This window comes from Mandrillus leucophaeus, unplaced genomic scaffold (genome assembly GCF_000951045.1).
Source record: "Mandrillus leucophaeus isolate KB7577 unplaced genomic scaffold, Mleu.le_1.0 Scaffold329, whole genome shotgun sequence".
NCBI classification, from domain to species: Eukaryota; Metazoa; Chordata; class Mammalia; order Primates; family Cercopithecidae; genus Mandrillus; species Mandrillus leucophaeus.
Window position 1 is genome coordinate 162,435 of NW_012103465.1, and position 15,531 is coordinate 177,965.

General features: G+C 39.2%; 1 protein-coding gene across 1 annotated transcript in view; it reads left to right on the forward strand.

Moving 5' to 3' along the window:
• Window positions 1–15,531, forward strand: part of SMARCA2 (SWI/SNF related, matrix associated, actin dependent regulator of chromatin, subfamily a, member 2) — a 189,089-nt gene that overhangs the window by 89,622 nt on the left and 83,936 nt on the right. The window contains exons 21-24 of the mRNA XM_011988407.1: window positions 1,970–2,077; window positions 2,686–2,772; window positions 6,900–6,946; window positions 9,319–9,485. Of these exons, the coding sequence (XP_011843797.1) occupies window positions 1,970–2,077; window positions 2,686–2,772; window positions 6,900–6,946; window positions 9,319–9,485 (409 nt within the window). The remainder of the gene's footprint in view (window positions 1–1,969; window positions 2,078–2,685; window positions 2,773–6,899; window positions 6,947–9,318; window positions 9,486–15,531) is intronic.

A 15,531-nucleotide genomic window follows, 5' to 3' on the forward strand; every position in this document is an offset into this window, starting at 1 on the left:
TGTTGTTTCCTGACTTTTTAATGATCGCCATTCTAACTGGTGTGAGATGGTATCTCATTGTGGTTTTGATTTGCATTTCTCTGATGGCTAGTGATGATGAGCATTTTTTCATGTGTCTGTTGGCTGCATAAATGTCTTCTTTTGAGAAGTGTCTGTTCATATCCTTCACCCACTTTTTGATGGTGTTGTTTGATTTTTTCTTGTAAATTTGTTTAAGTTATTTGTAGATTCTGGATATTAGCCCTTTGTCAGATGAGTAGATTGCAAAAATTTTCTCCCATCCTGTAGGTTGCCCGTTCACTCTGATGGTAGTTTCTTTTGCTGTGCAGAAGCTCTTTAGTTTGATTAGGTCCCATTTGTCAATTTTGGCTTTTGTTGGCATTGCTTTTGGTGTTTTAGACATGAAGTCCTTGCCCACGCCTATGTCCTGAATGAGTGTCACTCTGTCACTCCAGTGCAGTGGCATGATCTCGGCTCATTGCAACCTCTGCCTCTTGGGTTCCAGCGATTCTCCTGCCTCAGCCTCCTGAATAGCTGGGATTATAGGCGCACACCACCACGCCTGGCTAATTTTTGTATTTTTAGTAGAGATGGGGTTTCATCATGTTGGTTAGGCTGGTCTGGAACTCCTGACCTCGTGATCTGCCCACCTCGGCCTCCCAAAGTGCTGGGACTGCAGGCATGAGTCACCACACCTGGCCAAATTATAGAAATTTTTTATATTAAAAAAAAAGACAAGTACTTTAAACATATAACATGATCAGTTTTCTAAAACACAAAGCCTGTGTTAAATGCACACTTATTTATTAATCTTGGAGATTTTTCTTTCACCTGGCCAAGAAGGTCATTAAAAACTGAAGCATGTTTTTGGAGGGTTACTTACACTTCTCCACTTTTCTGTAAAAGAGCGAGCTTTTCGCTAATCTCCTTTGATGCATCAAAATGTGTGGCCAAAAACTATTAATTATGGTTCCATTTGGTCTGACAGGTTCCTTCTAAAGCAACAATTGAATGAATATTCAAGTTCTTTGTGACCTGTTCTCCCTGGCCTTCAGAGCTGCAAATAATGTGATCATTTTAAATCAGTTTATTAAACATTAGCTTGCTGATTTACTTTTAATCACATTCTGCATATTTCTAGGCATTAATCTGATGTTTATTATGAAAATTGCACATTTGTATTCTTGGGATTCTTTTTTAAATAAAGAAAAACAATGCTAGGAAATAAGGCAGATTTTATGTATTAGGAGTATGATAAAGTATGCAGGTGTGTGATAAACCATGAGCATGTGAATTCCCCTTAACTTTGTAAAACTGGATTTTGATGGTATTTCAACTGGAAGCACAGGAGGCCTTGTCCTCCTTTCGATGGCCATAAAGTAGTGTCCAATTGTGGATTAATTTCTCTCTTCCACCTGTTCTCACTAGGTTGCATCCTGCCATTTCTCAAGAGTAGAAGTTAATGGTAGTCACCCTAGGGATGTTATAAATCTCACTTTTAGACTAGTATTAGAGATACCACATGTGACCCTTTAAAAATGTTTCACGAAGAAAATCACAGGATATTTGTCAGTCACTGCTTTTCCTATAACCGTTCTGTTCATAGGAAAGGAAGTATAATTGGGAAGTGAAGGAAATACTAAAAATATCCCATATTGAACATTTTTGAATTTGAACAGTTTGTAAGCCATTCTCTCTCTCAAATTTAGAACCAAGTCCAGAAATTTCAGAAAACATGACCCCAGCATCAATTACATATAACCTTTGGAAGCCCCCACCATCATAATGGTACCTTTAACAATGACGACTCTGGTCTCTTCTAACACCCCCATCTCACCCCGCACTCCATGAATCCAAGAAAGAGAGAGACACCTTTGTGCTTCCAGGAGTGACACTGATTCAGCAGTCTTCTTAGAACAGGCGCCTTCTCCTTCCTGCTCTTGCCTACTTACTGTTCTCTTTTCCGCAGGTGGAATATGTGATCAAGTGTGACATGTCAGCTCTGCAGAAGATTCTGTATCGCCATATGCAGGCTAAGGGGATCCTCCTCACAGATGGTTCTGAGAAAGATAAGAAGGTATGTTGCGGAAGATGATGCAACTGAAGGTGCTGTGATATGTCTTCTCATGGCTGTGACATTGAATATTCACAGGAAGCATCCCTGCTAATGCTGATTTGTTAAAGTAAATCACTGGACCTCCTTTGAGCTATTATAGCTGCCAAAGATAATCTCTTCACCTCTTAGCTGCATTGGGGCAGGAAGAAAGAAGGAATATGTTCACATTACCAAAATAGTTAGCTCTGCTTATGTCAATTTTGCAGCAAATATATTCTGCCTAAATGTGGGGTGGCATTTCAGAAGGTTTTAAAATCCAGTTTCACTCCCTGGGCATCTGTTCTGTGCTTCTGCGTTCTGGAGTCCTACGGAATAGACAGTCATGTCACAAAGCCATTGACTACACATAATTCTTCAAGGTTCACTTTTTTGGTAGGATAAGTTAATCACAAGAAAGACATTATATCTAACTCAGGAACGGCTATATAATTAAAGAAGCTTTGAACTACAAAGTGTGTAGGTGACTGAGAAAACCTTTGGTCCTTTGTATAAGAAGCCCAGTTTAAAAGATCTGAAATGTCTGACCAGTGAATAATTAGTTTTATTTTTCTCTTTCCACTGATTCTTAGGGGAAAGGAGGTGCTAAGACACTTATGAACACTATCATGCAGTTGAGAAAAATCTGCAACCACCCATACATGTTTCAGCACATTGAGGTAAGTCTGTATTGTGTGTGTAGAGCCTGATTGTGCTAATATACTAATGCTAGTTGTTAAAACGAACAAACAAAACAAAAACCAAAATAGGTTTAAAACATGTTGGTGGAAGTTGAAATGACATGATCTGATAGCTTGACAAGGAGAATTAACAAACATGAGTATTCTGGTTATGGGTTCTCATTGGCACGAAGCATTTGAGCATCTGGAATTTTATAACCAAGAGTTTAAAGTGGAGAGAAAATGTTGTAAGCAGTGGCTCACTTGTGTGGGTTTGGGTAAGTACTGTGAATTACCTTGTTATAGTAGGAGCTCTGAAATTGAAGATAATGATAAATACATTCAGCTTCCTCGGAAAAATGCTGTGAAAAATATTAAAATAACATATTTATGACTGCTAAAGAGAAAGATTTTCTTTAAATATTTTCTTTGTAAAAGACACTGGCTTTAGTCTGTTACTTTGATTTATATTTTTCCTTTCTTGTTTCTGTCGTGATGATGTAAATCCGTGCTTTCATCCTGATGCTCAGGTCTCTAGAAAGCTATTTTGCAGGGAGAGGACATTTTCTGCCATGTTCACTCCATGTGAATAAGTTTCCTAAATTGACAGTGTTTCACCCCAGTCAGAGCAATTGACTGGAGCAGGAATGAAAAGGAGCCACAATTGTATTCCCCATTTGTCATTGCTGCTGCTGAGGCAAATGGTCCTGGTGGCAATTATTTGCCAGGGTAGTGCCTACTTTCTACTGCAAAATGGGCAGGAGACATAGAGAACATCACTGCAGGGCTCCAGTGTCTGCATCAATTTATTTAAAAAAATACATAGAAACTTCTGGAGAGTTAAAACTTAATCATGGCATAAAAATTGAGTTGGAGCCCTCTTCTTTTCGAATATTCTTTTTTCTCCCTTATTTTTGGCAGTTGTACCTGTCAGGTCAGAGTATTCATTGCACACCATATCCGCATGCCAGAATTCTTTTCTAGCTGTGCTGGATAATTGGAAAGATTTCTGACACTGCTATTGCCTTCACGTCCATAGGAGAAAGTATCCATAGACACTGGGGAGAGTACCCACAGCCATAGGAGAGAGTGTATGGCCGTAGAGGAGAATATCCATAGACATAGGGGAAAGTATCTACACATCGAAGTAAAACGACAACAACAACAACACTTAAAGAATCTCAGGGCTGGGTGCGGTGGCTCACTCCTGTAATCCCAGCACTTTGGTAGGCCGAGGCGGGCAGATCACCTGAGGTCAGGAGTTCGAGACCGGCCTGGCCAACATGGTAAAACCCCGTCTAAAACTACAAAATTACAAAACTACAGAATTATAAAACTACAAAAATTAGCTGGGCATCATGTCAGGCGCCTGTAATCCCAGCTACACAGGAGGCTGAGGAAACAGAATTGCTTGAACCTGGGAGGTGGAGGTTGCAGAGAGCCAAGATCATGCCATTGCACTCCAGCCTGAGTGACAAGAGCGAAAGTCGGTCTCACAAAAAAAAAAAAAAAAAAAAAAAAAAGTCTCACTAGTAAGTCATAATTATTTACATGTATTATTGAAGGGGGAATGCAATGGCCAATAATGAGTTCATATCCACCAGGTCACTTTGTAACTGTGAACTGGGGTAAGTCATCAGATTCTCCATGCTATAATGTGCTTGATTTGTAAACAGGGGTAATAATAGATTATAGGACTGGCAGGAGGACCAGCTTTTAAACAATAACATGCGAAGCATCTTGTAAACTGATGTCATGTTATATCAGATGTAAGGTACCAATGAATTGGTAGTGGGTGTAGGTTGGGTTGAGAGGAGCTGGGAAAAAAGTATAATGATGAAACTGTCTGGGGTTTTGTTAGTCTAACCTGTTGCCCACTGTCCCATTTTTTTCTGAAAACAATTTTAAGATATGTATGGTAATCTGTGAGGGCCTTGGGGGACTTAGGAATTTTGAAGATTAAGCAGCAATCTTACTTCGTTTTGGTTATCATAAAAGAAATGATCCCTTCAGCCGTGCTGGGCTAAGTAGGGAAGGAAGGGAGATGATGCCTTCTGTCCTCCAGCTTCAGTCTGGAGGGTGGGAAAGGATAGAGGAGGAGTGGGATCATGAAGGAAGCGAAGTTTAAGGTGCATGCCCTTTGGTACCTACATATTGACATCTTAAGTAGCAGTTGGTAGAAAGGCAGACTTTGATTTGCAAATTTTTTTTTTAACAGAAAAACTCTCAGGAGTCTATTCCTAGAAACGAGATCCACAGTTATGGCAAATCTAGTGACAACTATGGAACAGAGGTGGTGTGTGAATTTGCCTTTGTTGTATTTCGTTTGCCACACACCCTTTGTTCATACTAAATCCTGCCAGATGCTCAGCCTCAAAATGGGTCTCACTGCCTCCCTGGGGACCTTCAAACTCAAGAAATGAAAACAGTGTTTTTAACATGATGCTGTTACCTAATCTCCAACAGCATCCATTGACACCCTGTCTTTGGTTTTCACAATCCTGCTTGGAGACAGGGATGGGGCCTAATGGAGACTGTGAGCTTGGTTCTAGGGGATGGAGCTGAGGTATTGGCCACAGTCTATCCTGTTAATTTTGCCACAGCACTGGAGCTTACCATAGATGATGAGCATATTTGAGAGTACTGTTGAGCCCAGAGGGAAAGATCTGGTGCCATTGGAGGAAACGTTGCAGGGATCCAGGGAGGAGGGAAGGCAGAAAAGGGAGACAGCGGTGGCTGATGTGAAGGTGTAACCTGCTCTCCATTCCCACCGATGGTTGCCATTCCCATAAAGTCAGAATAGAGAAATGCATGGAGAACAGTCATGTATTTCTTCCTGTGAATCAGAAAGGAAGGAGTTAGAGTTATGTGATTACACTCTGTATTCTGAAAACAGAAGCCTGACACCTGAGGGATGCTGTACATCTAGGACCTTATTTGTAACAGAGGAAAGCACAGTATAGAAGAGATGTTAGGATTTCACCAAGCTGACCAGGCATGGTGGCTCATGCCAGTAAGCCTAGCTCTTTGGGAGGCCAAGGCAGTCAGGTCACTTGCGGTAAGGAGTTCAAGACCAGCATGGCCAATGTGGTGAAACCCTGTCTGTACTAAAAATACAGAAAATTAACCAGGTGTAGTGGCACATGCTGTAGTCCCAACTACTCAGGAGTCTGAGGCAGGAGAATTGCTTGAACCTGGGAGGCGGAGGTTTGCAATGAGCTGAGACTGCACCACTGCACTCCAGCCTGGGCAACAGAGTGAGACTCTGTCTCAAAAAAAAAAAAGAAAAGATTTCACCAAACTAAGAATTAGAATATGTAATCACCATTATTTTTATTGCTAAATTTTTCCACAATGCATATTGTATTAGTCCGTTTTCATGCTGCTGATAAAGGCATACCTGAGACTGGGCAATTTGGAAAGAAAAAAGGTTTAATGAACTCACATATTTCATGTGGTTGGGGAGGCCTCACAATCATGGCAGAAGGCGAAAGGAACATCTTACATGGTGGCAGGCAAGAGAGAGTGAGAGCCAAATGAAAAGGGAAACCCCTTATAAAGCCACCAGATCTTGTGAGACTTACAATCACGAGAACGGCTTGGGGGAAACCTTCCTGATGATTCAGTTGATTCCCCCAGGGTCCCTCCCACAACACACGGGAATTATGGGAGCTACAATTCAAGATGAGATTTCAGTGGGGACACAGCCAAGCCCTATCACATGTATTTATATATACATAGTAATTCTGATTTGCTTGTATTGTGCTCTTATAGTCTAGACTCTGAACTCCTTGAGTTCAGATCCACCCTAGAGGGTGGATCTCCAAAAACAACTATTGGCTCAGCTATGGGCCAGTGGGTGCTCAGTGACTGTGTGATGGGTAAACTAACTCTGTTATCTGAGAGTCTAGAGACTAGAAGAAACTCACAGGATACATTTCTGGTGGAACAAAAGTCTGCATGCAATATACTGAATTTCTCGTTCATTATATATGTAAGTTTTTTTGCTTATTCCTTAATTATTTTAACTATAGAAATAGGTAGGATAACATCACTAAAGGAGTAATCATTAAGTTAATAATTACATTTTTTAAAATCATTTCTCTCTCTCTCTCTCTCTTTTAAAGGAATCCTTTGCTGAACACCTAGGCTATTCAAATGGGGTCATCAATGGGTAAATCTCAAATTTTTTCTTTTAAAAAAAATGTTGTTGGCCTTACATAAACTCCTCCTCTCTACAGTGTTTCCTCTTGTGCAAATACATACTTCCAGCCCTCTAAGTGCTCTTCAGTGGAGAAGTTAACCAAAACGATATCAGCATTCTCTTTTACTTTACTGGCATAAATTATTACTTGCCTTAAGCAAGTGGCTATTCAAAGGACATAGATCTTATTTAATAGACTTAATAGTATCCTAGTGTTCAAAAAATGTTGTTGAAGTTTCAAAGGTTTGTTATTTATAACCAAAAGTATAGCCTGGGCTTGAAGAGAATTTATCTTATTAAATTTCACATTGACATTTGATATTAATGTACATGAGAAGAAATTTCTCATCTGCTTTACAGTTTTATAGTCATTTGTTAGAGTATGGTCTGTGTAAGAAATGTTTTTCATTAGCAATGGATGTTAAAGAGAATCTTGACTTGCAACAACAAAAATGAACACTGCCTTAACAGAAAGTCTGTGTGTGTGTGTGTGTGTGTGTGTGTATGTGTGTGTGTTGCAAATTTGAAAAATTTATTATTAGGATGTAGTCATCATTCTTGGATCCCAAGGGCAGACAGTTTCACTGGGCTGAGAACCAGGAACTATAACCTATCCAGAAGCAGTGCTGCTAAGCTTTCCCTGCCTCTTCTTGCCTCTCTTTTCTCTGTGTTCTGTGGTTACTCCTGCTCCCATCAGCTTGGCCAGGGTTGCGTGGTGAAAACACGGCTATGGGGTATTTGGAGAACAGTTCTCAGAGTGGGGAATGGACATCAGGAAGACATACGTTTGAAAAATGTGTTAGAAATAACATATCCTGTGTCATAAAATCAACTACCAGATGATACATTCCAGTACTATAGTTTACATGTGCACTGGCAAGTTTTCTAAACAGTATCGCCTAGAATTCAGTTTTAATTGTATAACACAGCCCTGTTGATAAAAGAAAAATAAGGATGAACTATAGAGGGAAAAGGCCCTACTTTAGCCTTTCTTCATATCACAGCGTCTTCTCCATCTCATACTCCCATCGTGTTTTTGACTTGTACTTCTACAGTAATCCAAGACTCTTGTCCTCCCCCAGTCCATTCTTACACGATGTCCATAGTGATCTCATAAAAAGGTATGCCAGACCTCATCACTCCCCTGCTTAAAACCCATTGATGGCTTTTCATTGCACTGAAAATGAAAATGTTCAGTGTAGCTCATAGAGTCCTACAGAGTCTATTCCTAATCTCATCCTCCACCTCTCTGTCTTCATCTCCCAGTATTCTGTCCTCACTTCTGTTTAAGCCATGCTTACCGGTTTTTTTGTTTGTTTGTTTGTTTTTCAATTTCTCAAATCCTTCTGTCTCCTTTACCCCTCAGGACCTTTATGCATGCTCTTTCCTCGCCCTGGAATCTCCTCCTCTCCACCCCAGTGCCCCCATTCTTCACCTGGATGCCTTTTTACTCATTATTTCAGGTTTTAGCTAAAATGTTATCTCTTCAGGGAGGTCACCTCCGACACTGTAAACCAGTGGTTGGCAAACTTTTTCTGTAAAGAGCCAGATTGTAAATATTTTCAGCTTTGTGGGCCATAAAGTGTCTGCCACACCTGCTCAGCACAGCCTCTGTAGCGGGAAAGCAGCCAGAAAACAGAGATGAGTGAGTGTGGCTGTGTCTGTTTTTACTTATAAAAACAGACAGCAGACTGGGGCCAAAGGTTGCCAAACTGCTCTGATCTAAAGAAGGCATCACATGTTGCTGTGGGTTTTCTCATTGGAACTTGTTATTTTTATCGTATTTATTACAATTTGTAATTATCCATTTAGTAAAATGAGACTGTATTTTGCTTATTATTATATACATGGCTAGCACTGTGCTTGGTACATAGTAGGTGATCAATAAGTATTTAGATGAATCTTAAGTGCCCTGAATTAACAATTTAAAAATGTGTATAATTAATAAGGAGGGATTTACAGAAACATGGCACATATTCACGCACATGCGTGTGTGTGTGAGAGAGAGAGAGAAAGAGAGAGGGCAAGGAGAAAGAATAAGTTGAGAGAAAGACTGTGAAAGTATTAAGAACATGAAAGTGGTTCCTTTTCTTTCTAGAACCTGTAATCATACCTAGTATATGCAATGCACTTTTGATGGGTTTTATATGAATATATTTTCCTTTTCTGCTAAATATTCTCATTGCTTTGGAGTTCATATTCATTCATTCATTCATTCATTTCACAGTCACTTATTGAATATTTACTGTGTACAAAGGATTATATGAAAAACAAAGCAATGCTGGATTTTTCAAGAAGACAGAAGTAATACTGTCTTCTTGTTTTGCATTTTTTGGGTTCAGGGCTGAACTGTATCGGGCCTCAGGAAAGTTTGAGCTACTTGATCGTATTCTGCCAAAATTGAGAGCGACTAATCACCGAGTGCTGCTTTTCTGCCAGATGACATCTCTCATGACCATCATGGAGGATTATTTTGCTTTTCGGAACTTCCTTTACCTACGCCTTGATGGTAAGTGCAAAAGGCATTAGGCTCAGAAGCCATACTACTGAAAATGAAGGGATAATGGGCACTTAGATCCATTCTCAGCCAAAAAGAAGGGGTAAAATTGAAGAATTGACTAGCAGCATCGGGTGCAGTTTTTCTAGATAGCAGTTTTTTGCATCCTTAAGCTTTAAATAAGCTGACCTCATTTGTGCAGCTGCATAGCCCACATATAAACCAACACAAATGAGTTTAGAGTCACTTATGAGTATCTAAATAAAATAAAATCAAACTAAACTAAAATTTTGAAATCTTCCTTGCTCTTAAAATTGATTGTTACCTATGTGCCAAACATATAGAATACGTTGACACACCTTTAACTTTTTCAGTTAAAGGCATATTTTAAGGGGATAAAGGCTATGTCACTTTTCTTTGTAACAATACAATCATTCAGTTAAGATTATATTTACCATTAAAGCGCCTCTCTTTCTAAATAAGACATATCCACATATTATGTTGTTAAGAGACGTGATTTCATTGTTTCCTGGATTTTGCAAGCTATGTAAAATACTTGCCTGGTTTTAAGAGTGAAATTTAAATACCATGTCCTAAAAATTAGTAAGAAAAAATATTAGTGGAAGAAAATATGATTTTAGGGATAATCCCTAAATTATTTTACGATTTGGATATCAGCCATAATATATTAGAGGTTGAAAGTATCAGCATTTATACACAATGGCAGGGCATAAATATGGCATTCAAAGAGTGGTAAGTAGGAATAGAAGTTAATTTACAGTCAGGATGCTATTTAATCCCTGGGTAGAAAAGAGGATACTACTAATACCGGTATTTATCTAATGCAGTATTACTGTTGTTAAATGGGAAATTTAAGGTTTATGTTTCATTAAAAGACTTTATTTTGAATCCAACATTTTGTTTCCCTTTTGCCCTTAATTGAATGTAATTGGATATAAACCAAACTTAGACTTGCTGTATGTTCTCTGACTTAAGGTTTTAGATGAATTCTCTTTATGGTCTGCCTCTTAGGGTATTATTAATTAATTTTCAAATTAATTATACCATTTGACAAACTTGATTATTTTTTTTTTATTTTATTTTATTGTTTTTATTGAGACAGAGTCTCACTCTGTCACCCAGGCTGGAATCCAGTAGCATGATCTCAGCTTACTGCAACCTCTGCCACCCGGGTTCAGGTGATTCTCCTGCCTCAGCCTCCTGAGTAGCTGGGATTACAGGCATGTGCCACCATGCCCGGCTAATTTTTGTGTGTGTATTGTTAGTAGAGATGGGGTTTCACCATGTCGCCCAGGCTGGTCTCGAACTCCTGACCTCAAGTGATCCACCTGCCTTGGCCTCCCAAAGTGCTGGGATTACAGGCGTGAAAATTGATTATTTAAACCCCTTTACCTCTCCCCTCCAAATTACTTAACCAATGAATGGTTAAGTAAATGTGAATTCTGAGTTCACAAATACAGTCCTATTAGGCACAGTTTTTCTCTGTTGGCAAATTTCCTTTATTGTCTCTTCTTCTTTGACTGGATCCCTGCCTCTGGAAAGAGGGGAAAATTCAGCACTCTTCCTTCAAGAGATAAACTGTCCTTTACCTGCTGCTCAAGTGAGGGGCTGTGGGGCTCTATTTTCCCCTGAACTGACAGCCCCACACAGGTGTCCTGCATAACTATCACTTGCTACTTTGTGGCATTTCATTTCCAATCTCAGGTCTCTGAGGACTGCTCCTTTGGAATATTTGCATCTATCAGACTGGTAAGAGTGAATTCCTGGAAACAAATTGCTTTCGTGTTTTCTTGTCAGCCTGAGAGGTTCTCTTTAATCATTTGTTGGCTGCTGCCCTTTTGTTGTTAATAATAATAGTCACAACAGTTAACATGTATGGAACACCTACTCTGTGTGGGACTCTGGGCCAAGCATTTCATGTGCGTTATTAATTTGATTTTCTCAATAAATAAGCTACTGTTACCCTGTCAACCAGTGTGCCATTATGATGCCCATTTAATAGATGAGAAAACAAAGGTATATGGTGAGACCAGGTTCTAACTTGGATCTCTTTGATTCCAGATTAGCTCAGTTTTAGCAGATCCAGAGAGGTATACCCCATCTCTGAAAATACAGGCTGCTTCTCTAGCTACAACATTTTAAGAATGATTTTGAACTTACTTAAAATTTTCAGTTGAGTAATTGCAAACCACCATGCACTAGAGATACAGGATAGATGAACTATTCACTGTTCCTGCTCTCAGAGTCCTTACCATTAGGTGGAAGGAGACAGACAAGCAAATTGCCTAACATGTTACAGATGGAATTGAAAAGGCATATTTCCGTAAGAAAGAGCAGCCATTCCTTTTAAGGGTGGACAGAACTAATGGACAAACAATCAGTATACACACAGATAAGTTAGTACACACACTTCCAGCTGAACCCCCTTCTGTCCCCCATCCCACCACCCAATTATTAAAATGACTTCAGATTTTCACTGCTGAATTTGATGTCTCAGATTTTGACTTTAGGGGAAAAAGTCACTTGACAAGAGCTAAGCAGAAATTTTCTGCAAAGATTATGGTTGCATGAATAAATTTAGCTAATACTCCATTATAGTTTTTGTTTTTACTGGAAATGATTTTTGAGTGAGAGCAAGTGGTGCTCTCACTTGTTTTATCCCAGAAGACAATACTTTCTAAAAGTCACTGAAACTAAGTTAAAATTAGTCATCATGAAAGTCTGACAGTGTGTTCCTTCTGGTAAATGCTGTAATTTTCAACACACTTGCCCTATTAATTGTATTCTTATAATTGGTTATGTATCAAAGTCTGAAAGACCATGAAACTGATGTTAGTTTTGAGCACATTAAATCTTGTGCCACTTGCAAAGAGTGTCGGCCTTTAGATAGACTCTTACATGGTCGTTTGAATCTCCCTGAACAATATTAAAAAGATTGCTCATGATCAGCAAAGATCTTGACTTGGAAATCTTTGACGGAAGTGGTTTTCTAGCAAATTCCAAACCTTGTGATGAGAAATGCCATTGTTTTGTATGAAAAATGACTTAATCTTTTTTATTGTTTTTTGTAATTTGTCAAGTTCCCAGCTATTTATACAGTCTATTCTATTCTATTCTATTCTATTCTATTCTATTCTATTCTATTCTATTCTATTCTATTTTATTCTATTCTATTCTATTTTGTTGAGACGAGGTCTCACTCTGTCACCCAGGCTGGAGTGCATCTCAGCTCACTGCAACCTTCACTTCCTGGGTTCAAGCGATTCTTGTGCCCCACCCTCCCGAGTAGCTGGGATTACAGATGTGTGCCACCATGCCCAGCTAATTTTTGTATTTTTAGTAGGGACTGGGTTTTATCATATTGGCCAGGCTGGTCTTGAACTCCTGACCTCAGGTAATCCACCCACCTTGGCTTCCCAAAGTGCTGGGATTACAGGCATGAGCCACCGTGCCTGGCCTGTACAGTTTAAATACACACCAGATACATGGTTGGCCTATTTGCTTGAGGTATCTGGTATAAGGTCTGAAAACTCCTTTGACCAAGTAATTTTATTTGGATATTCCTTTTGTTTTTCAGTGCTTTATTTTGCATGTAAGGTTATTTCATCCCAGTAGGCATTGGTTGTATTTATATCTTATGTTACTGGCGAGATCCACGTCTGTTCTGCCCACGTGCAGTAAATCAATCACTGTGACACAGGTTTTGCAAAGGAGAAAAGATTTATTCACAAGGGAACCAAGCAAAAAGATGGAAGAACAGCCCTCAACTCTACGTCCCTGAAGATAAGGCTTAGGGATATTTATGGGGTAAGGAAGTGGGGTGGTGTAAGGCACAGGGAAAGGTGATTGGCAGTGGGGAAAAATGAAGTCACAGGTTAATTCTACACAAGCATAGCCGGGGTTCATGGCGTTTCCGAGGACATACATGCAGAAAATGGCAGTGTTAGCGTGACCTGATGGTGGAGTTTTTGGCTCTCCGACATCAAAAGGCCATCTCTTGGGCACTTGCGCTCAGGCCTAGTTTAAGGGTCAGTGGTGTCAACCAGTTTGAAGTGGACAGAGCTGGCCAAAGTTCCTGAAAAACAACTGAAGTAACAACCATTGCCATGGTGACATATGCATGTTATCTGTAAAGCAGCCAGTGAAGGTCAAGTTTGAGCATTCAGCATCAAGACCTTCAGCTACCGCAGCCTTCAGCTTCACAGAAAAAGAGAAAACAAAAATAACAAAAAGCAAGAAACCAAAAGCATGCAGGGCAGGCAGACCTGATGAGATTAACTGTTTGGTTTCATTAATCCATGTGATTATCAGCTGGTTCATTTTCAGTTAATCAAAAACAGTTGAACTTCTATCCTGAGAGTATAGATGTGTAGTTTTTGTACCCAGTTGTCAGAAACAAAGATGCTATGATCTCTTCTTTCCCCATTTTAGAAAGAATTTTTGGTTTCTGTGGCTTTTCATTCAGTTTAAGGCAGAGGAGAAATATGTGAACCATTAATCCATGTGAGTAATTTTAAAAAAAATTCTTGCAGCTGGAAAGATGCTGGAGGTTTCATGGCAGAACAGATCTTCCATTAGCATCGTGAACAGATAGTTCACCATGATCTCAGAAAGCCAATTCTGAAAATAAAAGAAAAAAGAGCCCCACACTTGAAAGCTCACTCATCAAAGCATGTTTAGTGCTCCTCCTCCAAAATCTAAACTCAAGACAACTGATTGTGTCGGACCTCACCAGTTCACTAAACTGGAAACCTAACATAGAAAGTAAATTGGGTATAAAGAATGTGACTCCATTAAATGAGGAAAGCCCCCAAACCCCTCATTCCTAATCCTTGTTTGCTGTATGCAGGGAAGTGATTTGTCTTCTCCCTCCTCAGGAGGGCATTTGTTATTTTTATTAAATGTGAAAAACAGATTGTCCCCAATTTTGAGAACTTGGCCCTCATAGTAACTTGATTCATTAGCTGTAGTCACTTAAATGTTTTAATCCTCTGAAATAAATTGCTGGTATGTTTTCATCCTTAAAAAAAGAACAGCATGTAAGAATAATATTTGAATAGCAGCCGGTCAGGGACTATCATGTAACATGCATACATATTTCCCAACAACCTAAAGCCTTTTTTCAAAATTCAGCATCTAAGTGTTTCTGTTGAAATATGTTCAGATGGAATACTGGTGTTTTTTTTCTTTTTCTCCCCTTCCACAATGCACTTCATGAAATGGCTGGGTAAATACATTACACATACATAATATGTAATCGAGTGGCTCATCCAAAATGCAAGAATGCCCCAAAAGTGAGCACCAGACTCTAAGGTTTGGTCCTCTCTGCTTATTCACTCTTTTGGAGCCTCCTCAGACCCCATGGGGCAAACCACACCCAGGTGTTTAACATGCTGCTCTGTTTAGTTGGTTTTGATTTAGCATGCTGTGAACTCAACAGAGCGGGATGTTAAAGTGAGAAACAGACTAAGAGATTTCTTGTTTTTTGTTGGGGGGGATTATTGTGGCTTTAAGTCTTGCTAAAAAGGATAAAATTATTCCATTTGCAAAAAAAAAAAATTTCATTCATAATTTATGTTTTTACCAAACGGACCATACTTCAATCGAAATGGTAAAGCAGTAGAAAAGAACTTTCCTTTTTTTTCTATTTTCTTGGCATAAAAAAGTCCTTGCTTTAATGCCTATTGGCAAAGTTTCTTTAAGCCATTATTACAGTTTTAAGTGCACGTGTGTGTGTGAGAGAGCGAGAGGGAGAGAGAGGAAGTGTGTGTGTTCTTAAAATTATTTGTTATAAATCACAGAAATAAATCCAAAAAATGTTTTCATTGTTTTAGGTGGAAGTAAGGATTTTGTAAAATGTGTAAAGTTACAAAGATGCCTCGTCAGAAATGTTTAAGCTCTATCTTTTTTTTGTAATTGCAAAATGTTCAAAGTTTTTTCCCAGAAGTACAAAGCCCTGGAAATTACCTCATCAGTGTTAGGAGGAGTCTGGGTATATTTCTCGAAGGAAGCAAGCTTTTTTGTCTCGTTCTGTGCC